The sequence below is a fragment of the Ascaphus truei genome, chromosome 3, assembly GCF_040206685.1.
Source record: "Ascaphus truei isolate aAscTru1 chromosome 3, aAscTru1.hap1, whole genome shotgun sequence".
Lineage (NCBI taxonomy): Eukaryota > Metazoa > Chordata > Amphibia > Anura > Ascaphidae > Ascaphus > Ascaphus truei.
In genome coordinates this window covers 375194122-375221288 of record NC_134485.1, presented here as the reverse complement: position 1 = coordinate 375221288, position 27167 = coordinate 375194122, and the positions used below count along the sequence as shown (strand labels likewise).

Genomic DNA, 27167 nt, shown 5'->3' with positions numbered 1-27167 from the left:
ATATCTGGTTATATTCCCCTCATAATAACTTATTACCCACATAATAACACTCTTCTCAATGCAGCAGGACCCACGCCTACTCCCGCGCTGCACGCTGATAGGCCGCTGTCCCCCCCCACGTGACATGAAGGAACGCCTCCTGATTGGTTGGGATACCCAGCCCCCTCTCTTCCCCCCCACCTCCCTGGTCCTGAGAATATGGCATTGGGCGTGCGCAAGGGGGAGGGGGCGTGCGCAAAGGGGAGGGGGCGTGCGCAAGGGGGAGGGGGCGTGCGCAAGGGGGAGGGGCCTGTATCCTAGGAGACGTCAGAGCCCCCCGAGCTCTCCGCTGCCTTGGCAGCTGTGTCACTGCTCCGGGCGGCCGCGCGCGAGCTGATGGGCAGTGGGGAGGCTGCGGTGACTTCCAGTCTCTAGCACAACAGCACGGGCAGGCGTCCCCGGGGAGCTGAGGCTCAGGAGCAGGGGGAGGCTTCTGCCTGTACAGGTACGGGCGCCGGCGGCTGATAGATGGACATGTACACTGCACACCGGCGGCGGATCTGACGCTGCCCCAGCGGGTGTCAGCTCATGTGGGGGACATGTCACGTTGGCTGGAGGGAGATCCTCTGTGTAGAGCTTGGGAAGAGCTGATCTTAATGCTGTAAACGGGTGGGTCCCATTTGAAGACCTACCCAATGTTTTGCTAGAGGTCCTATTAAAGTCTATGGGAGTGATGTGATGAGAATATAATGTGAGTACCTAAAGGTTTACAAAGGGTCATCCCATAGACTTTTCTGGGATCTCCCCAAAACATGAGCCAATCCCATAAACGTGTATAGATTTTCCTTTAAATATAGTGTAATGGCATGAAGTCTGTGGGAGCACCTCCTCTTTTATTGGTGGGGGAATGTGTATTTTTAGAGGGGGTCCCATTGAAGATTTTGGGGGGCTCTTAATGTTGCAGAGGGGGGTCCTGTTGGAGCCTGTGGTGTGTGTAGGGACATGGTGATGGTTTTTCTTTGCAATGAAGATGAGTTTCTGTTGGGTTAACATGTCTGCATCTGCTCATTTTGTGTCAGAGCTGCAGCTGGATCAACATTTCTAGGGGAGTTCAAACCAAAAGCGTATCTGTTATCAGCAGATGATGTGCCATTGAAATGGTAGTGACACCTGTGTTTGCCTCCAGTGCAGCTTGAGGATGTGCATCTTTGTTAAACATATATTTGTATGGATTTGTGTTTGATACGATAGGAATATATTTGTGGCTTGAAGATAAAGGTTATATGTGCTTATTGCAGTTAGTAGTAGTTAATATCTCCTGGCACTCTCTGATTTATTGGTTTTCTATAGGATCTTTACCAAGGTGAAATGCACAATGCATTCAGTGGTAGGTACAATCCCAGTATTGTTGCTGTACAAATGCACTACTGTAGTTTCCCACTTGTGAGTTGGTTGGGTACAACTGGTGGTCCTGGAGGACTTAGTTGGTGGTCCACTGCCTTGAGCTGTTTCTGTACTTGTGAACACTGACAGTCCTTCATACACTTAAGTGAGCATGTATTTTTCTAAGTCTGTTCTACAGATAACTTCTTTGTAGCCTGTCAACAATTCCATGAAGGATTCACTGGTACCTACGATTGTACCTGTGTGCTACATGTGTTTATTTTGATAAGGCTCTGTATTCTGCAATACTGTCATTTTTCTGCATTTACGAATATTTCCTGTGCCTAAGTAGGGGGGCATGGGTTGTTGTACTAGAAGGATGTTGCTATCAGGATTATAACCTTTGGGGACTTCTCATTTCCAGTGGGCTACTGGTGACATACAGTATTGTCTGTGTGTTACCCCTTTCCTGACAGAAATCATTAAGTTAATTGTGCTGTAAGGATGCTTGGCAGCGATAGGGTTAAAGGTGACCCGGGTGCTGTACATGATAAGGATCCCAATAAGCTTGCTCTGGTTCAAGAGCTTTTATTCCAAACGCCAGCATGTTTTTTCCTGGGATGTTTGGGTGTGTGGTATCTAACAAGACCTAATGGTGGCCCCCTTAATCATCTGCAGCCATGTGATTGCATTACTGCGTGGGGCAGCCACCAGCACGCTGGAAACGTTATATTTTGGTACTGATTTTGCGGTAGGATAAAAGCATGGTATTGCTTACTTTTTACTCCTGATGCGGTTATCTGTTTTGCTTCCAGCCCTAACCGTTCACATATGAATGTGATTTCTTTTATTGAAGCCTATGAGCGTAAATGAGAAGTCCAACAGACATTGTGAGGGTATCTTCCTCCTTCTGTCTTAGATAGATGTGAGGGCTTTGTTTTTTCTTTTTGAAAATTTTTATGTAGATAGGTCAGTCTTGGAAAGGTTGGGTCTCTGGGTTGTTTTATTTTCCTAACTCCATCACTGTCACAGAGAACACATTGCAAAAGCATGTCCATGAGACTGGCATGGATTTTATCCCGTTTTCAGAACCGGCAGATAAATCCCTATTTTGTTCTTTTCTTTAAAAAAAATCTGTGCTATAGAGGAAGTCATAGATGAAAGGGTGGTTTCAAGAACTCCTATATAATTTTAACCATTCTTTGCTGGATGGATCTGCAATGAAAGGATGATTACTAACAGTGACAGAGGAGACTGTATGGAGCAGTGTGAGACAGAGGGAAATATAGAAGAAGAGTTTGTAACTGCATTTTGTTGTCTCCCATACAAGCGAAAACTTTACGGTGCTTGGTCACTATAATTATACAACTCCAGACAATTTTTATAAGGGGCAGAATGGTGTCTGCGGGCTTTGTTTGCTGTGAACTCTATGATTAAGTAACCAATTTTATGTTCCTAAAACCTTTTACTCTGTCTGGAGCACTATTATGTTTTAACAGTATCAACCACGTATTCTTCATGACCGTAATATCGGCAGAGACTCAATAAAATACACTGGAATTATATTGCTAAGTTAATTAAACATAGGTGCTCACTATTCTATATGGTTATTTCACTTTGTGTCATAAGCCCATAAAGAATAAATGCAAACACTGCACCTTCTAATTGTTGGGACTTGGAGTATATTGCAACATGTTGATAAGAACATACAATGTAGCGAGAGACAAGCCCCGCCCTGAAGAGCTGACAGTCTTAAACGTGTCTCATTTATATTACATTTCACTGTTTCTGCAATTGGAACAGTCTGAGAGAGAGGAGGTGTTTCTGTGCTCATATCAGATTTGCATTACAATAAAGAAAACTGGGATATTGTTACCAGCAAGTGATTTCACTCGGTATGTATCTGCCAACTCTTGGTGGTTATTTTACCATGGCAGAAAAGCTGGACTAAAGCTTGGAAGTACAAAGTGTTGTGGACTATCAGACTTGACATGATCAGGTTTTCAGGTTAGTAAGAGCTCTAGGATAAAGGATGTTTATATAACGTAGTGTGCTTTGTGGCTATTTTTTGCTAATGGAAGGAACTAGTTGAAAGAAGCAAGTTCTTTGTGTGCCTTACATGCAGAAAAATTACAATGTATGCTTATATTGGCATAGCTATTGTACAATTATATAAAAATAAAGATTATATAAAATAATTATTGCAATTATTTCTTAAGGAAATGCAATTGAGACCATCTACAGTAGGCGTTGGTAAGGTAGCTAGTGTTTTTTTTTTTTTTTCCTTTTCTTTGTTAAGCATCAGATGCAAGGGTGGCATATCGTGAACTTTATTCCAGCACTGTAAGGGTTAGGTTGGATGCTGCTGGACCTACAATACAGTAATTCCTCAACAAATACTGCTTGTTCAATGAGCTAATTATGACCGATATACAGTAGATTAATATTGAACACACTATTGTGCTGCTGCTTATTGACATGTTTTCGAAGGATCCAATGGGTTTATATTAAAGAGACACCCAAGGATTGAGCCTCTAGATATTTAGTTCTTTATGATTTTACCAGTTATAATTAACTGATCTTGCATGAACATTCGTTTTAAGGACGTGCTTACCCCTAAATAAGTCACCATCAAATATCTGATTATTATATGATATGGTAACCCAACCACTGCAGTTTATCACTTGGCTATGTGCAACTTTTGAAAACCTATATATTAAACTTTAATGTTGCCATCACAGAATTACACGCAAACGACATTGAACAAATGGTTCTTCGGGTTGAATGATGAACCTTTTTTTGGAGCAATATTAAGACTTTTAATCTGACATTTTTAATATAAATGTAGCAAGCTCAACAACATAAGAGCTGACCAATGGTGCATCAAAATGTGTAATTATGGAAGACTTCAGTGATGGAGAAAAAATAATAATGTGTGTGTGTGTGTGTGTGTGTGTGTGTGTGTGTGTGTGTATATACTGTATATACAGTATATACAAACTATGGTTTCTGCTCCTTTTAACAAAGGGGAAGGTTGAACACAATATAATTTGGCAACACTTGTACAATCTTGTGACTAGTTCATAGAGGCAGATATGATAACACTCAGCCAGCTGTCCAGATGAATTAAATTTTTCTGTCTTGATACGTTTATAATTGGTTGTGCGATACAACAAAGGCCTTGTAAGCTGGCAGATCTACGGTATGTTAACTCTTCCAGCTTTATTGAAATCCATTCCTTTTGTTGGCTGCATGAGGGAGCTTGTGTGCAACGTTCATTCATTAAGAAGACATGATTATCACTGCCAGTTACATTATTTTTTTAATTTGCTTATTGTTTGTGATCTTTTTTTTTTTTTATTTGAGATTCATGAGTGCTGCTGAGTTAAATCTGATTTGTTTATATAGATGTTTAAAAGGTATTGTGTGAGTCAAGAAGATTATTTTACCATGTGCTCTGTGTTATAAGCTTGGCAGTGATTCCTTAATAAAGCTTACTGTAAAAAAAAAAATGAAATCTGTTTTTTAACTGAATCTAGCTTATTAGAATTGTTCATATCACTAATGTGCATTTTATTGTACTTTTATTAACCCCAAAACATACAGAAAGCTCAGTCATGAAGTCCATGCAAAACATGTTTGCCTTCTGACTCAAAATATAATTGCAAAAATGTATTTTTGGCGTGATGTAGTTTATTTTGAACAGCTTCTATGTTTCATCGTGTATTGCTTGTATAGTTTTCTATGTTTGGCACTGTACCAGACATGTTATATCACTACAAGGTGTGTGTGTGTGTGTGTGTGTGTGTGTGTGTGTGTGTGTGTGTGTGTGTGTGTGTGTGTGTGTGTGTGTGTATTAATGAATGACTGTGTTGGTGTAGGATGTCTGTAGATAGTATACTGGTCCACTCCGTTTATCTTGTTTGCACCACTTGCTGTTGCTGGTGTAAGTTCCTCGCTATGTCCCGCAAACATGCACATTTGTAGAACCAATTTAATAGTAAACGGTAACTGCACACAGGGTTAATATTAACTAACCTGCACTGATGTGGGAATAAAAGAAGCTTTACAGCGGTGGCAGTACAATTTAACCTGTGTGCGATGGCTGTTTACTATTAAAGTCGCTTTTATAGAATGTATTTCAGATATTGGTGGGTAATGGAATTCAAGTTTTGCGTTTTTGTCTGCAGAAGGGCAAAGATTCTTTTGTGGTGTTTAAAAGACATGTATAAGTAATTCACATGCTGGTCCTTTTGTTGCAGTGGAATTTAGTTTTTTTAATGTCCAATATTATAACATGGTAGAACAGTGATGTTCAACTTTGATCTTACCCTTGGACTCTGCTAATTTCATACTAGCTACTGTAAATGCAATTTGGCACACTAAACTCGCTTGTAAGTTAAGGTAATGTAAATATATGTGGAACAGATGTTCTAACTGCTTGCAAAATGTTGAACTATAAACATTTTTCAGGTCTTTAAATGTATCTAAAATGATATTACAATATGCTTGTGGCCCTTCTACACCTAATTGTTTACTGATTTGGCCCCCTTGGAGAACTAAAAGTAGTTGCAAAGCCCTGTAGTCGAGTACTGTAATAAGCTGAGCATACTAGAACTAGCCTTCTCTAGCTGTATGCAATTTTTTATTCAAACCTATTAAACCACACCAGGAATTGGCACCCTTAATTTGTATTTATTTTCTTCAGTGTTTCATTCCCCATATAATTTTAGCTGATTTTGTCTTGGAAATTACATGTAGTCTTCATCCCTAAAATCAGAGGCACAGTGTTCTTCTTAACTAAACTTTCACTGGTTTGCTCCAAACTAAATGTACATTCATCCAGTATGATACCACAAATCAAACTTTTATTATAGTGGAATGTCAACATTTTCCTTAAAGTGAAGTTGAGTTGGAGATATTCTTATTCTTTCACAGTTTGATTAACTCAAACTATTTCATCTAAACCTGGTATGTACTATAAAGAAAAATCCCTTTACAAAGGAACTGTGATGTATTTTGAGCATATTTTAAGCAATATATATATATATATATTGAGAAGCTACAACAATGTTTGAGTGGCAATAAGTCACTGTTCAAATCCACAGATCCAAACCTTTAATACTTATTTTGCATTCCATTTATTATTCTTTTTTTTCTGTTTCCAAAATTCCAGTGATTTAGGATTAAATTTTTAATTTTTATTTTTTATTTTTATTGTTGGTATGGCAAAGTCTACTGTATAGTGACTGAGGATTTAAAAAGATGTCTGTGCTTGATCTAGATCTCACCTTGAGGCTGCCATTGTGATATTAACGATGAAGATAGCTAAAAACTTAGAATAATTGAAGGTCTCAAATGTTGTCAATTTTCTGATTTATTATCTGGATTCTTTATCATAAGATTTCTATCTAAAAAATAATTAGTACAACTACTATACTTTATTTTCATCTGCTTTGAAGCATATACTGTCAACGTATCAGAGTTTAGACTGTTAGATTTATTTTTTTACATTTTTAAATACCCTTTTCATAATTCTAGCAGCAAAAGGGTAAGGGGGCAGTCCTTCCCAGTACCAAAGTGATTTAATTGAAGTGGCATGTTTTGATAGGTCACGTGCAGGCAATTGGGACCTACAGGTTATTTTTTCTTTACTTTGTAAAATAATTATTAAGCCATTATCGCCATAAACGTTTAGGAATTCAGAGGAGACCGTAAAAATAAAAACATTACTATTTCACGGGCTCCAAAGGGGTAACACATTTATTTTTAAGAGTGATTTAGAAGAAAAAAATAAGGTTCACCCTGTGGTACTGTCTATTTAAAATATAAAAAAAACATGGCATAGACTGTTTATTTTATAGTGCATTTAATTTTGTGGGGAGGGAACTTCTGAACTTAAAAAGAAATACCTGTTCTTGAAGCCTCCGGACTCCATGTCAAGGGCCGCTGTTCCAGTAGCCTGGGGATGTGAGATGAAAGTGATCATCATGAACTGAATGAAAAGAGGCTGAGAACATTCAGATGATACAGCCAGCAGGGGAATATTTTTAGCAGCAGGTCCTGACACTGTGCTCAGAAGCTTGAACCTTGGGTCCTTTGAATTTTGACCTTGCAATTATCTAAGTATGTAGATGTGAGTGTGTCTTTGTGTGCAAATTCTTTCTGTAGAAAATACAATTTGCTGCTGAATAAAAAGTGTCATTTTGTGTTGTTGGTACATTCAAGATGAAAGTTGAGGTATGAACAGTAGTTGTTAGATCTGTCGAGATGTATTGCATGTTTTTATTATAATTTTTTTGTTGTTGTTGAGGAACATACAATAGCTTTGTCATACCCAACCGGACACAAGTTAGATCTCTGCAAATATCAATAGCTTCTATTTTTCACATTTTATTTCTTTAAATAATTTTCTCTTTCTTATGCTTATCTCTCCATCAAGAATTGCATGCTGTGTGAAGAAATGGACTGTGCAGTATCACAGAAGAAAGATTATTTGTTCAAGATGTTATTGCTTATCCTGGCATGCTTGGTAAGTAGTCTGGGAACAGTTTTCCGCATTTTACTTCCAATTGTTTTTAGCTCTCTTTAGCACTGGAGGGTCCTTCAACTCACCGCAGAGTGGTTCGCATCTTCCCAAACAGAATATAGTGCATTACAGAATTCTGTCTAACAGTAGACAAGGAATTGGAACATGCCTTCTTGTTCCAGCATGCAATACATATCTGTGGTATATCTGTATCTTAGAGAGAATAGAACACTCCTGAGTAGTCCTTCTGTATGGTTTCTTATTGCCTGCAGTGTTTCTCTGCAAAAACATGAAAATGAATTAAACAAACGTACAAACATGACCTGTAGAAGTTGCATGGACACACCAAGCAAAATAAGTTTCCAAATATATCATAATGCTACAAGTTTTTCTCCCAAGTAAGTGTGTGTGTGTGTGTGTGTGTGTGTGTGTGTGTGTGTGTGTGTGTGTGTGTGTGTGTGTGTGTGTGTGTGTGTGTGTGTGTGTGTGTGTGTGTGTGTTTTTTTTAAGCAAATGCATTGCCGTTCACACAGCTTTTAACCACAGCATGGGACTAGCAAAGCAAGTCAAACCACTCACAGACATGTTTCAACCTTATTTGGTCTCATCAGTGTGAGGGTGGTTTATACTTGCTTTGCAATATTAGTTTTTTTTTTTTTTTTTTCTTCACCATAATTTTGCAAATAAAAAGACTGTCTATTTATCTTAATTTAAAAAAAAAATAGATTCTGCATGTAAATTGCTTGGGCAAGAAATATGTGACCAGCTCGAACTACAGACGGGAAAGGAAAAAAATATATTCATCTTTCACAAAGCACTAATTTCTAAGGAAGTCTAGATAAATGCAAGAAGCAAGGCACTTCAGATTTATATAAAGTGGATTTATTGCCAGTAGATCAACGTTTTTGCCTCAGTAGGCCTTTTTCAAGAATGAATAGCATATGCCATTTAGAGAGCACCTCTTCAATCTGCCTTCTGTCTCACAAGATCACTTTTGGAAGTGCTTACAGGAAGTTAGGGGAAGGTGCTCGGGGTCAGCAGTCCATTTTGAAGGATGTGCCAGGGGCTCAGCAGCGCATTTGACAGGGGTGACCAATGCCAGTCCTCAAGGGCCTCTACCAGGTCAGGTTATAAGGATATTCCTGCTTCAGCACAGGTGGCTGAGTCGAAGATGGCTCATAATGATCATTTATGTCATCAGAATAAGCAATAACGTCTCATGAGGGGCCATGTTTATGACTCATATTTTGAAAACACAATTAATGACCAATTATCCTTTTAAAGCTCTTAAACAGCCCCTCTTTTTTAAAATTTTTTTTTTTTTTTAGTTCCTAAAGTGAACCGGTATAAGCTTTGATTACCACAACTTTGGAAGTTCTGCTAAATTCTTTCCTTGGCTTTTCAAATGATATGTTGTGTAATTCTGGGGAAAGTTTCAGTGTATTCTTTGACACAGTATTCCATTCTTATTATTGTCTATCTGCAAAGATCCAAATCAGGGAGATTGGCCCCAAAAATGGCAGTTTAATGGAAAAAGTTCAGTGTTTTTTAAATGGAACTTTATTGATTCCCGATGCAAAATATTAATGAGATTAACTCCAAATCGGTGAGATGTGACACACCTGTAATAAATGCATATTTTCTTGAGCACTGCTGAATTCCCTTACTGTGCACTCAATCACCTAAAAATTGATTTGGGGAAAGAAAGTCAGTCAGTCAAACATATTTTTTTCAACATAGATTTAGCGAGACCCTTAAACATCCCCCACACCTGACAAAAGGGGTTATAACAACCAAAATATGTTTCACGGTTTTGTACACTGCTAATAAAATAAAGATGATTTATTACATCTTTTTCTTTAGCTAACTAGATGGAGTGCAGACTGTTTCACGTTGTGTTGTTATAAGTCTGCGCCAGTCTTCTGGTTTGAATTTGAATGTCATGCATGAATGCATCATTTTTAAAATGGCATTTCAAATGGTATTTGAAGGCAACAATTGATGTCCTGAGGGAGAAAAATAACTATTCCACTCTGCAGGTATTCAGGTATATTCTGAAGCTGAATAATACTATACATGTGTGTAGTTTTATTGAATTAAAATCCCAGTCCCACTTAGATTTAAAAAAAGAGATTTTTTTTTAAAATATTTCCTATACACTTTTTTTTTTTTTTTTTTCTTCCACCCCCCAACCCCTAATCATATACTTGACTGAAAAATCCTAAAGCAGTTTTCACTTTCAGGGAGACATGGATGTAAAATAGTACCTCGGGTCTGCAGCATTGTGAATTTTGAAAGCACGTCCAGGCCCTCAAAATGGCTGAGTTTGAAATGCCTGCAGCATGTGTACATCACTTAGATATGACCCAGTCACTGGCCCCTTACAGAAGAATGTGTTGAACATCCCCTGGAGTGTGTTTTTAGAGTTACACTTTTGAGCCTAAATTAAAATCGGTGTGCAGAGAATGAAATAGCGACAGATACCCTATTGCTGTAGTGGCAAACTCCAGTCTTCAAGGGTCACCAGCAGGTCAGGTTTTAAAGATATCCCAGCTTCAGCACAGGTGACTGTCATTGATTGAGCCACCTGTGCTGAAGCAGGGATATCCTGAAGACCTGTTGGTGGCCTTTGAGGACTGCAGTTGGCCACCCCTGCCCTATTTGTCTAGTATGGTGAATAAATATATGTAAAAAAATAAAGGAGCACAGGGAACTGCGTTTCATAGTTCAAAGGCAGAATTCAAAAAGGCAAACACAATGGCCTGTATTCATTATGCTGTAAAACAGCTGTCTCCTTGTCAGGGAATTTTTATAGCCTCGTTCAAATGAATAAGGCTAAAATGTTCCCGGACATGGTAAAGCAGCTAATAGGGGGCCAATGTGTAAAGGTGCCTTCACTTTCCAGAAAAAGATCTATATTTTCTGAAGCAGGTCTGGGATCCTAAGGCCTCGGTCCCACGCGAGTTCCCCACCAGCAGGGGAATCCTGCGGAGCCGGTCCCGATCCCCCCTGGCTGCACAGCCAGCCGCTATGGGATACAAGAGAATGGTGATCCCTAGCGTTGACGCGTCACGTGGTGTGGCTGTGAGCCAATGGGGAGGGGAGGCTTCGGGAGTAGGAGAGGCTTAGGGGAGCGGGGAGGAGTGTGGACTGAAAGCAGCGTGCATGCCTGTCTGTGTGTGTGTGTGTGTGTGTGTGTGTATGTGTGTGCCTGAGTGCGTGAGTGCCTGCCTCTGTCTGAGTGTGTGTGTGTCTGTATGTGTGTGTGTGTGTGTGTGTGTGTGTGTTGCTTTACTTACCTTCAATCAGCAGCCCGAGCCGTGGAGGGGGGGGGGATTAGCGGGTCCCTCCGCTCAAGCCACGCCCCCCCTCCCGCTCAAGCCTCCCACTCCCGGCCACCTCCCGCTCCGGCTCCCGCTCCCTACAGACCGCATATCGCGGTCTGTGTATGTCAGCGCCCCGCCTGTCTGCAGTGCGGGCGCGCTGACTTTGGGAGCGGGGCCTTAGCCTAAGATTCATAGTTAGCAGCTTCACTTTGCTTTCTGTGCTCCACCTTCTCACAAACCTCTTAACTCTGCTATTCGGGGGGGCGGGGGGTTGTGGTAGATCACTTCTGTGACTGTATGGTCCCATTTATTAAAGTATCATAAAAATATTTAGATTATTTATATTTTGGTAAATCTTTTATACATGTCCGCAAGATACCTTCTGGCCCAGAAAGATGTCTTATGTATTGGACCGCTTTTGTAAGTATGGGCCTTCTATCTTTTAAATAGTTGGAAAAAGGATGGCGACACACGTAGTACTGGAAAAGCGTGCTGAGTTTTACTGCATTGTAATAGGCAGAGCTGCAATAACGTTTCGGAGACACGGCCCCTTCTTCATACGTTTTTAAAAGCCATGAGCGAATCTGCCCAGATGTTCTTGCATTTTCCTCTCAAAATCTGTTTCGCAGTGTCAAATCCACAAACGGATTTGGCTGTTTTTAATCCGCGGGGATTCAACAAAAACAGCCATTGGATACAATACGTTGACGGATTTGTGGAATCCAATCCGCAGATTCAGCAACTCGTTGGCAAATTCTTAAAGATCTGTCATGGGGCTGCGGAATCCGTTGAGTGTATTGGCAATAATAATAAAATTCGCAAGTCGCTAATCGCCCTTTTTTGAGATTGATCTGCTGAAATGGACCAAAGGAACCGGCTGTTCTGCCCCGCCAAAAATTGCCAACTCTATTGTACTACAATCCCAGTTGAACATATTCCTGTTATGAAGAACAACTTAATCAATTAGAGGTGTAATAGTTCAGTGTTATGCCATAAATATGTTCAGAAAGGATCAATTCAAGTAGGAAATTAATAATGAAATAGAATTCACAATCTGTAAAATAACAAACCATCAGAATAGCAGAAGACTATATGAATAATCTTGTGTAAATCAAATCTAAAATCTTAATTTTAAACATTATTTAGAATGTAATCGAAATAATGGTTTTCCGTTCTTGGAAGTTCCTCATCGAATCTGTAAAGAGTACTAAATATTTAGAGTACTAGGAATGTTATCGCCTTTCCTTGATCTTCCAACATTCTTAATTTAGCCGTCTTAAATACTACAATCCTTTTGTATATCATAAAATAGACAAACTTGCACCTCCTAATGGACCACCATGGTTGATTTTGGTTTGCGTAACCTTTCATCTTTTTCAAAGGGGCAGTCAATCCTAGAACTAAAGTGAACTAATGGCAGTGACACGTTTTTAGGGGTTACATCTGGGTGATTGTGTGTGTGTGTGTGTGTGTGTGTGTGTGTGTGTGTGTGTGTGTGTGTGTGTGTGTGTGTGTGTGTGTGTGTGTGTGTGTGTGTGTCTGTCTCACACTTAATTTTTTTTTTTTTTTTACCTTAGCTGAGACTTTGTGACTGGTTTGATTTCCTATGGCTGAAAACACTCCCCCATTAAAAGTACCCTAAGAAATGAAATGTCCACTGTAACAAAAGCAGCACAATCCTTGCTTCTTAGCACAGGGGCCAGCCATGCAAAGCTCTGCAATGGGTCGTTGGTCCCCCAAGCAGTGAAACCAAGTTTCGTGTTAAATGTTTTCTGCTCTGTGGGTTGAATTGAATCAACGTATGTGGTTGTTTTTTTGTGCATATGCGGCTGCCTCTTAAAAGTATTATGCAAACAAGGCAAAATTAGTTTAAAGAAACTGAAAACTAGCAGTAAATATAGCAAGTCATAAAAATGACACTTTTTTTTTCTTTATTTGTTCTGTTCTTTAATTCATAACCTGTTTATTTAATCCTGTTGAGTTCCAAAAAATCCTTTTAGTCTCCTCCTTTAATTCTCATATTAAACCTTGTGATAGGCACAGGAATTGAGCACTGAAGTGTCTCTGTCAGTGTCATTAACAGGCAAGACTTTCTGCTACTGTAAAACTGACAAAGAATTCAACATTTGCTGTGTAAATATATTAATTTTAGTTCTACAAGGGTGGAGCAAACGTAAGCTATATTGAAAAAGACATTGGCTGCAAGTACAGGTAATTGAGCCTATGTTTATGTATTTGCCACCTTAACTCTCTGCCCTGGTTATACTTGAAAACGAGAGGCAACTTTCAATGTACTGTACTACTTCCTGGTAAAACATTTTCCAAATAAATAAAAGTTAGCTGCCAAATCCCTACTTGCTACAAAAGTAATAGACTCTTCCTTCTTTTTTTATTTTGTATTTCCTACATCCATAGAGTTCCCTTGCCTGTGTTAAGCTTCCTGGAGTTCTTTGATTGTATTTAATATTAAGTCATGTGAGATTTGAACCCAAGACCGTGGGCATCTAAATCTTAAGCTTAGACCAGTAGTAAGTGTGATGGTCCAGGCTTTCTATTTACACACTTTGTGTCATCACTTTTTTTTAAAAATGTTTTATTTGCAAACTTCCAATTCTACTTATATTTATTAAGAAAACGAAATAGGAGCCCTTTTTCATGTTTGCAGCATTATTATTGCTTACATGTTTCTAGAATACATTAATTGGTTAATTAATAAATGTACTTTTTTTAAATAAACAAAACATTTTCTACTACTATACAACTGCTCTGTGGGCTGCCCCAGGGACATTTCACCTGGTCAATGTTCGCTTCTAATTCCAGAAACTTTTATGCCATCAGAGACACTGTCACGAACTTAAAGAATAAATATATTAATGTTTCATGAAAGTAAACTTTTAAAGAATGTATAGTCTTGCATTTCTTAACTTTCACATTCTTGTCTATTTTTCCTTTATTGCTAATCATTTATTTTTGTTTTTCCTCTAGACGGGCAGAGCGTTTTGTAACGTTGTGGACTGCAGGGAACAAGAATTTGCGGACAGTGCTGGGAATTGTATACCCTGCAAGCAGTGTGGCCCAGGAAAGGAGCTGTCTAAGGTACAATATAGCTAACCCAATTATTTACATGGGCTGTAACCTACAGACGAGACCACGAGTGTTCTAAAGCTTGCCTTAAACTAGCCTGGTTACATTCTGGGTATGTGCTGGGTAACCAAAAAGGTTTTCATTGTCTACCGTGTAAAAAAAAGTCTTTGAGAAAGTCGGAGTACTCTTAATGTTCAGCATTTAATTTTGTAATTTCTGCATACAAATTGTACGATGGGCGCTAACGTGGGAGTATTTTGGGGGAAAACATCTGCAATGTTGGAAAAACATAAATGTCGAACTACAATCAGCTGGGTTATGGCTCTTATTGAACATTACAGACGTGTCCTCTTTACTGCTGTCCAGTTACCACATTTCTGGAAGGCTCAATTGGGAAAGGTCTGTGACTTAAAAAAAAAAAACTAGTGATGTTGGTAGTTACAGTATGCAAGATATATTTGTGCTGATGTACAGACTTCTGCAAACTGTGGCAGTCCTATGTAAGCCAAGATACTTGAATTACTTTTTGTTACTTTGTGAAATAAAAAATAAATACTGGGTGAAGAAACAAAGTGTGAAAGGACTTCTTTGTACGGGCCTACTGGGTACCTGGGAAAATCCCAGAGGGGCTCCCAGCATCAGCTGGGGCCTCAAGTTCCATTTTGGTCAAATCTCCCATGACAGTCTGTGAGTGCAACCGCAGACAGTCTGTGCTCTCTGTCTGTTGGTAAATGTATGTGTTTAAGTCAGTTTGCTTTGCTTCTATCACTAAATGTATGCGTATGCATGGTGTTTGCCTAATTTTCCTAATTTTACATAATTCCATAATAACATAATTGCTTCCTGCCGTACCTCCTCTCTTGTGGGAACTGCTCCCGGCCACCCCTTTGCTTTATTCTTCTCCTGCGTGTATTCCGCTTTCCACACAGGGTATGGAAAGTCACACTAGTATAGCAGGAAGGGACATATCCAGTCTTCGTAAGCTCAAAACCAAAACCCACTGCATTATATATGTATATATTTGTGTCATTTGGAGTGACCAAGTATACATCAATAGACAAAAGCCCCAATCCTACATCCAATATGACAACTTATTTAGTCCATTACTATCTGTTTTTTCTCTGTATTCTTCTCCTCATAAGTATTGATCATTTAGTTCAATCCTTTGGCCAAAACATTTCAAGCCTGTAACCATGTGAAGGTAGACACTATTAGCAGGTACTACTACTACTACTATAAAATTGGTAGTGTAGGACCTGCAGATGATGTCTATCTTGATGTAGTTGCAGGCTTGAAATGTTTTGGCCAAAGGATTGAACTCTTACTCATATTTATGAAACTAATAAACTGAGAGAAAAAACAGATAGTAATGAACGAAATAATTTGTCATATTGGATTTAGCATTGGGTCTTGGTCTATTGTTATAAAGCAGGAGTGACCCACAGTTGATCAGCAGCCATATTCTAAAGACTTCTCCTACTCTCTCCAAGGTCATGGATTGTGAGAAATTGGCCAGTCTGCCGGGAGACTGCCCTGCTTTTCAGGAGTCTACCGGTCATTCTGGGAGACTTGGCCAGTCTGAGTGTATGTATCCATGAGTGAATGCATTTCTGAGCCTATATATGTATTATAACTTTTTTTTTTTGTCTGTAGCACCACAGTAATATCAGACATTCTGTTTTCACCTGTGAGCCTTCAACCTAGCCTGACCCTGAATTAAAAAGTAATGTAGAATGTGTCCCTCTACGTCATGTATAGAGTTGCAAGTGTTGGATTTGGTTGGTTTCGGCAGCAAGCAGTATTGGATGTGGTTGTATTGAGTTTGGAGCTAGGGGAGAACTTAAACATAAGAAAATGGCATATGTCAGGCTTTCTCTCATTTGCTGTAATTGTTCTCCCCTAATTTAGAATAAGGCTACATCAAACTGAAATCATAATAGTCTGGCTAAGAAACCAGTATATCCAAATAAAAATGATACTTACTACATTTCACCCAGAGGGGATACGCATTAAATTACTTTTGTGCTGTGGGAGGCATTTAATAACCTTAGTTTTCCTTGACAAGTTGTTAACTGTTTAAAATGGCACAAATATATTCCTCCGTTTACATTAAAAAGTATAGCGACCTGTAATTTTACCACTTGTATGGCAACATACTATGCTACACCCTTTCTACTATTCTTAAGTGTATTCACTAACTGAAGATTAATTGAGTAGCTTTTTAGATTTCCTCTTATTTTATCATATTTCATTATAAAATTCTCCAGCATTTTTAATTTGCAGAAATATCGAGTGTAGTTTAGTATTAGGTGATATTTTTTTATTTGGAGTAACCACTAATATTTTAGGACACGTTTTCAAGACTTCTGTGTTTCTCGGGTCGAGCAATACAAATTTACAACATATTCCACGAGTTTAACACAGATGTAAAATACAAGATAACAATCTAAGACAGATGAGATGGAGAGGGACTGGCAGAGGGAATGGTAAATAACGGAAAACATTTGAACCCAAAACGATAATGCTCTTTGACAACAAAAAAAGAGGACCTAAACCTGATATGGGGTTTCTTACACATCAGAATTGTCTGTAATGTTTCTCCCTGCCTCTCTGTTAATTGTACAATTTGCCCCCTTCTTTCCCTCCCCCCTCACACTGCTGATGGATGTCTGGTCCTACTTGCAACTATCCCTTTCATTCGTCTATTGCCTTGTCTGTTCAATTACCATTCTCACTCTACCTCATCTGCCGATTTTGTTATCTTGGTTTTTACATCTTTTGTTAAACTCCTGAATTAAGTAGAAATCGCTGTTAAAAAAGGGTAGCGCTAATACAGTAGATTGCAGTGAATGTATTGCATGAGTCCATGCTTTCATGGTATTGCATCTCCAATATATTTTACTTGGTGGAACTCTTACCTTTTACTCTTGGATTTTCGAGAGACCTTAGTTAAATGGCTGTGCAATGAATTGATGGCTCTTGCATGGTTACATAGATGAGGTTGAAAAAAGACATACATCCATCAAGCTCAAGCTATGCCAAATTTAGACGACAGATGCTCTATTCCAGGGGGACGCAAACTTTTTTCCCTGCGCCCCCCTGCCGGCGGTCCCCTCACTCCCGCGGCCCCACTTACCTGCGCTCCGGCGTCAAGGCAACGTGACGGCACATGACCTCGCGGCGTCATTGTGACGCCACGTTGCCATGGCGACGCAGGAAGGAAGCCGCCGGAGCCTAGGTAAGTAAAGGTTTACAGAGGCCCTGCTGCTCCCTTGGCACTTAATTTAAGTGCCTTCGGGAAGCGCGTGGGGCCTCTGTAAACCCTGCGCCCCCCTGTTTGCGCACCGCTGCTATATTCTATATACTGTAGTAGGTTTATTTTCCCCTTGCTAATCGGCCACAATTGATTTTCCTGGGGATTTTTATTTGCCTATTCAGCAAAATGTTGCCATTGCGTTTTAGGAAAAGATTGTGGTATGTGGGTAATGTAAAAATATATACTCAAAAGGAAAAACACCGTCAACTACTTTAAGTAAAAGGACTTATGTGGATTTAATTAATATCATATATTTGTATCAATCACTGAATTTTGAGTTTTGTCCAGTCTACTAACTCATATATTGTAAATCCTACATCAGTGCAGATTAGAACAAAATGTTTCATGGCTTGTCATGCTTTTATTTTATTACTCTGTGGAAGTGGAAAGTTTGTGAGTCAAAAAAGTAATGCTTTTTGAGGATAATTGTGTTACGTTTTTATAGGAGACATGTTAAAGTTGGGCTGTTATTTCTGTTTAAAACATACAGAACACCTACAAGCTCAAATTGAACCCCCAAAATACCCACAACATATATATAAGCATATAAGTTTCACAGAGGAGTGCTACTGAGCATGGCAATATGTATTTAAAACCAGAGACATAACATAAAACACAGACAAAGCTCAGTGCACATCCAGAAAAACTTATATACGGTACAGTGCCTAAATATACATGTATAAATAACTAATAAATAAAATGGTCTTTTAGTTTAACATTTTGGCCAAATTGTTGTAAGCCCTTGAGCCAAACTTCACGGCAGACCACGTTTCAAGGGTCCCTACACTAATATAAATTCTTAATAACCTGTGCATTGCCAGGAAGTTCTAAGTCTGATTGAAGCTTTTATTAACCTGTACATTACCAGGAAAAGCACTCTGTAATAGATTTGTCACAATCACACTGCATGCAGGCAAGTTCCCCTGATAGTTGGAGATGCCATGGAGGTTCAATTTGAGCTTGTAGGTGTTCTGTATGTTTTATAATTCTTGTGCAGCTAGTCTTGGCTGTTTTGGAGGGTGGCAACCTCCTATCCAATTGAAGCTCACTCCCTCCCACATTTAAATGGTTAAAAGCTCACTCCATGGCATCTCCAACTATCAGGGGAACTTGCCTGCATGCAGTGTGATTGTGACAAATCTATTACAGTGCTTTTCCTGGTAATGTACAGGTTAATAAAAGCTTCAATCAGACTTAGAACATTTTGCAACTTATATTGACAGATTTATTATAAATCATTCTTCCTGGCAATGCACAGGTTATTAAGAATTTATATTAGTGTAGGGACCCTTGAAACGTGGTCTGCCGTGAAGTTTGGCTCAAGGGCTTACAACAATTTGGCCAAAATGTTAAACTAAAAGACCATTTTATTTATTAGTTATTTATACATGTATATTTAGGCACTGTACCGTATATAAGTTTTTCTGGATGTGCACTGAGCTTTGTCTGTGTTTTATGTTATGTCTCTGTTATTTCTGTTTGCCACAGAATTGAATTACTAAAATAATTTAATCGCAAGAGATCGATTTTATTTATTTTAATTATTGTGGACTAAAACAGACTATGCCCCAATTTTACAGCTGGTTTCAGCCACAGTGTAAACTAGTGTTAACACAAGTGTTCCGTGTATGCCCATGTGCAATATATTCTGTCTACACTACATTAATATAGTGTACTATATAGATTTTTTTTTTTTTTAAGCTGGTATCCTGCCTCACAAACCAGTTGGTCCTAAGGTTCCTGGTGAAATTTCCAGTGTTGAAACCCCTCCATGGGAAACAAAATGGCCAGTCAAATCTTGCAGGTGCCCCAGATAAATGGGTGTCTGCAACATCCTAGTTTGTGGCTTCCCTTTGGGTGGCCATTTAAATCTCCTGCTTCAACACTCATAACTTAACCGTTATATATCTCTGGAACTGTTGGGTCACAGAACAGAAATTACCGCGGGCCAATTTGATTTTTTTTTTTTTTTTAAACAAGATTCAATGTAGAAAAAAGGGAGGGATTGCTACTTTAAGATTCAATCCCACATGGAACTAATTTACCTAATGACAGTAACTATATATTTTTTTAAATCAATCTTTTTTATTGTTGGTAACAATCACATACAGGTATGGGTACAGTAATATCATAAACGCATAGTAACAAGTTTAGTTAAATAAAATACTGTGATGACTAATAGGGTTTTCTTGTAGAGGGTAAAGAAGGGAGGGGAAAAAGTGGGGGAGGGGGGGAGGGAGGTTTTACGAACAGGCGGGGGGGGGTCTCCAACTTCCGCGCTTGCCTTTTTCTGTGTTGTTTGGGCCTAGTGGAGGCCCAGGCCCTGTGGTCTGATCCATGGACCCCAAGTATTAAGGAACTGGGGCATTTTTTTTGTGGATCATCGCTGTAGACAGTAACTATATTTAATAGTAGGTGATCTAAAAATATCAGGCAAGCAGAAGGTTTTTAGTTATTTTTCATTTTTTTAAATGTTGGTAATCCTGGTCCCTTGAAGTTTAGTGTAGGTTTAATGCTTTTATCTCTGCCTCCTCTCTCCTTTATCATTCTCATTTTCCCTAATTGGATTTCAGACCATAAATTTGACTAGTACATTATTAATGGGGGGGGGGGAAAGTTATCAAGTAACACTGTAACTGGGATAGAACCTCCTTCTTGCCTTATCCGTGGTTTATTATTATTATGAAAGTCTCTAAAGAGAACAATGATACAATATTAATATTATTATTAATATACAGGCTTTAAATGTGCAATTCTAAGCCTATTATAAAAGGTGTTAAATGTGCAGTTCTGCTGAGTAACATATTGTAAATCTAATGTCCTGGTTGAACCTGTTCAAGCTGTGTAGATGCCCTATTGAGAACTTCCTGTTTTTTTGTTTGTTTTTGTTTTTTTCCAACTTCAAGTTTGAGTTTTTGTTGACAAAACATGGAGCCACTTCATGTAAAAATATATGTAAACATTTTTCCCCATCATAATATCTGTGACCTGTTTGTAAAGGTAACTACATCGGGTTACAGCCTTGTTCTTCATTTTTCCTGCCTTCAGCTATTAAATCCGGTGTGCGCAAAGTCCCCCACCCCCCCTTTCGGACTGAACCTGGCGTCAATTGACGTCGCGAGTCATGTGATGTTGCGTCATTTGACGCCGCGTACCGGCAACGTCACGTCACATGACCTCGGCTGGCAGCAGGTAAGTGTGTTACAGAAGCCTCGCACCTCCCCTGGCTTTTAATTTAAATGCCATGGGGAAGGGCGCGGGACCTCTGTAACCACCGCGCCCCCCTTAACTAATCTTGCGCCCCCCAGTTTGCGCACCGCTGTGTTACATGATGTTTGCATGTCATTTACTGAATGGAATATTGCACTTCTTGCACTATCCTCCACATTTTAAGGACATGACTCCATTTAGTACACGTGTGCTTCTGGCAGTATAAGACGCAGAAGGATGGTAATGCTGTCACTTCTGGAGTAACCTGCAGTTGATTCTAAACTTAGTTGGCAGAGAAGGGGTAGCAACTGTCACCACAAAAGCACACGATCGTTATCACGTCCTCCTCAGGAAACCGCAGCATTCTTTTTGGTAGATAAAAGCACGCTGTGAAATGGAGCGCTGCTTTATTTTATATGAGCTCTGTACTTTATTAAAAACACAAGGATTTAAACAAGTACAATTTCAGGAAATATTTTAGTTGGATATTTACACAAGGAAACTTTTTTAGAGCAGAAGTGCTACTTTGGAATATGCAACCAAGTGAAGGAGTTACATAGTAGATGAGGTTGAAAAAAGACGCAGGTCCATCAAGTTCAACCTATGCTAAATTTAGACAACAGATACTTTATCCTATATCTATACTTACTTATCGATCCAGAGGAAGGCAAGCAAAAAACCCCATTAAGGGGAAAAATTAATTCCTTCCTGACTCCAAGAATTGGTAATCGGATTAATCCCTGGATCAACATCCTTCCCATGTATACTTATTTGGTATATCCCTGTATACCTTTCCAATCTAAAAAGATGTCCAACCTTTTTTTGAACAAATCTATTGTATCAGCCATCACAGTCTCCATGGGTAATGAATTCCACATTTTAACTGCCCTTACTGTAAAGAACCCTTTCCTTTGTTGCTGGTGAAATTTCCTTTCCTCCAACCTTAAGGGATGGCCCCGAGTCCTTTGTACTGCCCGTGGGATGAATAGTTCTTTTGAAAGCTCCTTGTATTGTCCCTGAATATATTTGTATATAGTTATCATATCCCCTCTTAGACGCCTCTTTTCTAATGTAAATAAATCTAATTTAGCTAGCCTCTCCTCATAAATTAGAATGTCCATCCCCTTTATTAATTTGGTGGATCTTTTCTGCACTCTCTCTAGTTCCATAATGTCTTTTCCTAGGATTGGTGCCCAAAATTGTACTCCATATTCAAGGTGTGGTCTTGCTAATGCTTTGTAAAGGGGCAAATTATGTTTACTTCCCTTCCATCCATTGCCCGTTTAATGCAAGATAAGATCTTGTTTGCCTTTGCAGCTACTGCATGACATTGGGCACTATTGCTAAGCCTGCTGTCTACAAGCACTCCTAAATACTTGTCCATCAAGGATTCCCCCAATATAGCTCCATTTAATTTGTAAGTCGCCTTTTTATTCTTGAATCCCAAATGCATAACCTTACATTTATCTGTATTAAAACTCATCTGGCATTTACCTGCCCACGTTTCCAGTCTCTCCAAGTCCTTCTGAAGAGAAATTACATCCTGCTCTGATTCTACTACCTTACACAATTTAGTATCATCAGCAAAGATGGAGACTTTGCTCTCGATCCCAACCTCAAGGTCATTAGTAAACACGTTAAAAAGCAGGGGTCCCAGTACCTATCCCTGAGGTACTCCACTCACGACTTTAGCCCAACCTGAAAAAGTTCCATTTATGACAACCCTCTGTTGTCTATCCTTTAACCAATTTTCAATCCAAGTGCATATATTATTACTGAGTCCAATTTTCTTTATTTTGTACACCAACCTCTTGTGTGAAACCGTATCAAAAGCCTTTGCAAAATCTAAGTAGACCACATCAACTGCATTACCCTGGTCTAGATTCCTACTTACCTCCTCAAAGAAACAAATAAGGTTAGTTTGGCAAGATCTATCCTTCATAAATCCATGCTGACTATTACTAATAATTTTGTTTTCCATTAGGTATTCCTGAATATTATCCCGTATTAAACCTTCAAGTAGTTTCCGTACTATTGAAGTCAGGCTTACAGGTCTGTAATTTACCGGTTGTGATCTAGCTCCCTTTTTAAATATAGGCACCACATCTGCTTTACGCCAATCTTGTGGTACTGAGCCTGTGGAAATGGAGTCCTTGAATATTAAATATAATGGTTTGGCTATTACTGAGCTTAACTCCTTGAACTCTTGGATGTATGCCATCGAGGTCAGGTGCCTTATTTACTTAATTTTTTTCAAGTCGCTTATGAACTTCTTCCTCAGTTAACCAATTGTTCATTAATATGGAGGTTGTGGCTTCCTCCTGTGGCACTACTATTGAACTTGATTCTTCCCTGGTAAACACAGAGGCAAAGAATTTGTTTAATACCTCAGCTTTTTCCTTATCTCCAATAATCTGCCTAACCATCTCACACTGAAAGGGTCCTATATTTTCTTTTCTCATTTTTTTGTTTTTAAGGTACTTAAAGAACTTTTTAGGGTTGACCTTACTTTCTATTGCAATCTTTTTTTCATTATCCATTTTTGCTAATTTGATTGCCCTTTTGCAATTTTTGTTACATTCCTTATAATTCTGATATGATATCTCTGTCCCTTCTGACTTAAAAAATCTAAACGCCTTCTTCTTCTTGTCCATTTCCTCCCCTACCTGTTTATTTAGCCACATTGGTTTTGACTTATTTCTTTTATACTTATTACCCAAGGGTGCTTTTCTAACAATGTTTTAAAGACTGCCCATTTATCTTCTTTCACTTTTACATTTATCTTCTATGAGTTTACTTATCATGCTTTTGTATGCAAGTATGTTTCATTCATCAGGGCTTTCCACAGTTTGTAGGGTACAGTATAGCCTCATTTAATCTGATTAGACAGTTGTCCTGAATAAAGAGCAAACTAGTATTCGTATGTATGGTATGTATATATTCTGTTTACTAACAGCCTTGTGGGATGTTCAGAGGGACAAGGAAGGTACAGTATGAAGAAAGGCGTCGCCTTGTCCGTTCTCTTAAGAGTTTGCAAGATATGGACTTCAAAAAAAAGTGCCCTGCCACCCGATACCACTGTTGTCCCCAGCCAGGAGTTCTCCCAGTGGACATCGCAGGCATTAATGTGTCTGTGAAAAATTTATCGACATAGCCAACGTTTCAGTCACTCCAGTGATGTTTATCAAGGTGAGGTTGCCTTGAAGGTTTCTGGGTGGGACTGAAATACTGACCTTTGTAATAAACTCTACACAACTGTGCTCATGAGTGTCCAGTTGTCTTTTTCTGCAGAGACTTTGATCAGTAATCACAAGCGTTATTTTCTTGAATAAATTAGCCCTTTGGGTTAGGTTGGCCTTGGCCAGTGATGATGTCATCATAATTGGGCATGATCCTCTTCCTAGCAGAAGTAGGATAACAGAGGGAAGATACTCTGCTGCTTGTGGAAAGGTAGGGCAGATCTTGCTCAATGTAAAATGGCTTCAAAAGACTATTGTTGCATTAAATATGTGTTTAATTTGCTTAGGCCCCCTTACAGAGACCGTCCCTTTTCGATTTTACTTAGGAATTGGAATCAAAGCTCAGACGTCGTGGTGGCTTTTTTATTTATTTATTTTTTAAGATCGTTAACGTGAAACGTTATCAGTGCAAAGATCTGATTCTATGAAAGACACACTTCATCCTAAATGGAAACCCCCTTACTGCGCTGCCCTCTACGATTTATGAAGGAAAGTATTCCACCTTTTGTGTTACAACTACTATGCTCTAGGGCAGGGGTGGGGAACCTCGGGCCTGAGGGCCGTATAAGGCCCTCGAAATCATTTGGTCTGGCCCTGCTAAAGCAACTGCTATAACCGGGGTCGCGCTAATGTTTTTTTTTTTAAATGGCCGCCGCGCGCCCGATCGGGAGGAGGTGGTGTGAGGCGCCGGCAGCCCTACACGATCCCCAGCAGCCACCGTACTAGCCCCAGCAATCCCCCAGCAGCCACCGTACTTCCCCCGCAGCAGTCCCTGCAGCCTTCCCCCATGCTTCTCCAGCAGTTCCCCCTGCACTTACCCCAGCATCCGCCCTACACGATCCCCCCAGCAGCAGCAACTACCAGAGGTAGGGGGCCAGGATTCTGTGTGCCTACATGCCTGCTGTGTGCCTGCCTGTCTGTGTCTGTATGGCCTGCGAACAATGTTATAAATATCCAAATGGCCCTTGGCAGAAAAAAGGTTCCCCACCCCTGCTCTAGGGCATGGATGGCCAATGCCAGTCCTCAAGGGGCAGCAAACAGGCCAGGTTTTAAGGATATCCCTACTTCAGTACAGGTAGCTCCAGTCAGAATGACTGAGCCACTGATTTAGCCACGTGCTGAAGCAGGGATATTCCCAATACCTGGCTTGTTGGGGGCCGCTGAGGACTGGAGTTGACTAGCTGCTGTATGGTTTAGACTGCTGGAGAGGAAATTGTTGGGTACATTCCTTATCCTTTTTAATTCTATGTGGATTTCTCTCTTCAATTGTGAAAAATAGATATAAGAATTGAGGAACATTTATTTTGTTTCAATTTTTTTAGTATAAGGGTAAAAAAATAACTTTTTTTTTTTTTGCCTGTTATCATGAGTGATGCTTTAAAATACAAGCCACACATTTCCCAGGGATAGGATATCTGTGTCTGGCTCAGTGTCCTTTCTTTATTAAGACATGTTCGCCTCATTACACTCCATATCTCATTTTAGGTCAGAATGCCAGTGCTTTGCTTTTAACATGATCTTCTCTCAGCAGTAAACCAGGAAATTGGCTTTTTGCACAAAGTACTTTAAACATTTAGACCCTGAGTCCTTGGCACACATATCAAAGTCGGCCCTTTGAACCAATTATTGTATTTTTTTTTCTTAATCTGCAAAATAGACTTTTGAAAACAACATTCTTTTATTTGCAAACGGAAGTGCTCCATGCTCTGTAAATTGCAAACACAACCGTCTTTTTAGGAAACCATTAACTCAAACCAAGCTTTATTGGTAAAGTTTTGTTTGCATATGCAAGATACTACATGCTACATTTTACATATGTATATGTGGCAATGTTATTAATTTATTTAGTGCTGTCCAGGACTGTAAAGAGTGCTGCATATCTGGTGTCCTACTGCATTAAAGCAATTTAAAGGCGCAATCCATGCAATATCCTATAGTGATTTTCACCTAATATCTTATCAAATGACATTTTGGATTTAGCAATGTATGATAATCTACACGGGGATTTTCAATGATAAAACACTTCAAAGTATCTCCGAGGCGTGCATGCATTTACTACCAGGGTAGAAAGTACCTCCAAGGCGTGCATGCATTTACTACCAGGGTAGAAAGTACCTCCGAGGCGTGCATGCATTTACTACCAGGGTAGAAAGTACCTCCGAGGCGTGCATGCATTTACTACCAGGGTAGAAAGTACCTCCGAGGCGTGCATGCATTTACTACCAGGGTAGAAAGTACCTCCGAGGCATGCATACATTTACTACCAGGGTAGAGTGTACCTCCGAGGCGTGCATGCATTTACTACCAGGGTAGAAAGTACCTCCTAGGCGTGCATGCATTTACTACCAGGGTAAAAAGTACCTCCGAGGCGTGCATGCATTTACTACCAGGGTAGAAAGTACCTCCGAGGCGTGCATGCATTTACTACCAGGGTAGAAAGTACCTCCGAGGCGTGCATGCATTTACTACCAGGGTAGAGTGTACCTCCGAGGCGTGCATGCATTTACTACCAGGGTAGAAAGTACCTACGAGGCGTGCATGCATTTACTACCAGGGTAGAAGTACCTCCGAGGCGTGCATGCATTTACTACCAGGGTAGAAAGTACCTCCGAGGCGTGCATGCATTTACTACCAGGGTAGAAAGTACCTCCGAGGCGTGCATGCATTTTCTACCAGGGTAGAGTGTACCTCCAAGGCGTGCATGCATTTACTACCAGGGTAGAAAGTACCTCTGAGGCGTGCATGCATTTACTACCAGGGTAGAAAGTACCTCCGAGGCGTGCATGCATTTACTACCAGGGTAGAAAGTACCTCCGAGGCGTGCATGCATTTACTACCAGGGTAGAAAGTACCTCCGAGGCGTGCATGCATTTACTACCAGGGTAGAACGTACCTCCGAGGCGTGCATGCATTTATTACCAGGGTAGAACGTACCTCCGAGGCGTGCATGCATTTATTACCAGGGTAGAGTGTACCTCCGAGGCGTGCATGCATTTACTACCAGGGTAGAGTGTACCTCCGAGGCGTGCATGCATTTATTACCAGGGTAGAGTGTACCTCCGAGGCGTGCATGCATTTACTACCAGGGTAGAGTGTACCTC

The 27167-nt window shown here is 39.8% G+C and overlaps 1 protein-coding gene across 4 annotated transcripts in view; it reads left to right on the top strand.

Moving 5' to 3' along the window:
• The first annotated feature begins 323 nt into the window (after positions 1–323).
• TNFRSF19 (TNF receptor superfamily member 19) overlaps positions 324–27167 on the top strand; it is an 82310-nt gene continuing 55466 nt past the window's right edge. The window contains exons 1-3 of one of the 4 annotated variants that reach the window (XM_075592240.1): positions 324–484; positions 7805–7894; positions 14203–14313. In XM_075592240.1, the coding sequence (XP_075448355.1) occupies positions 7811–7894; positions 14203–14313 (195 nt within the window). In that variant the 5' untranslated portion in view covers positions 324–484; positions 7805–7810. Of the gene's footprint in view, positions 485–554; positions 649–975; positions 3370–7804; positions 7895–14202; positions 14314–27167 lie in introns of those variants that run through there. The other 3 variants (XM_075592243.1, XM_075592242.1, XM_075592241.1) reach the window with 3 other exon arrangements.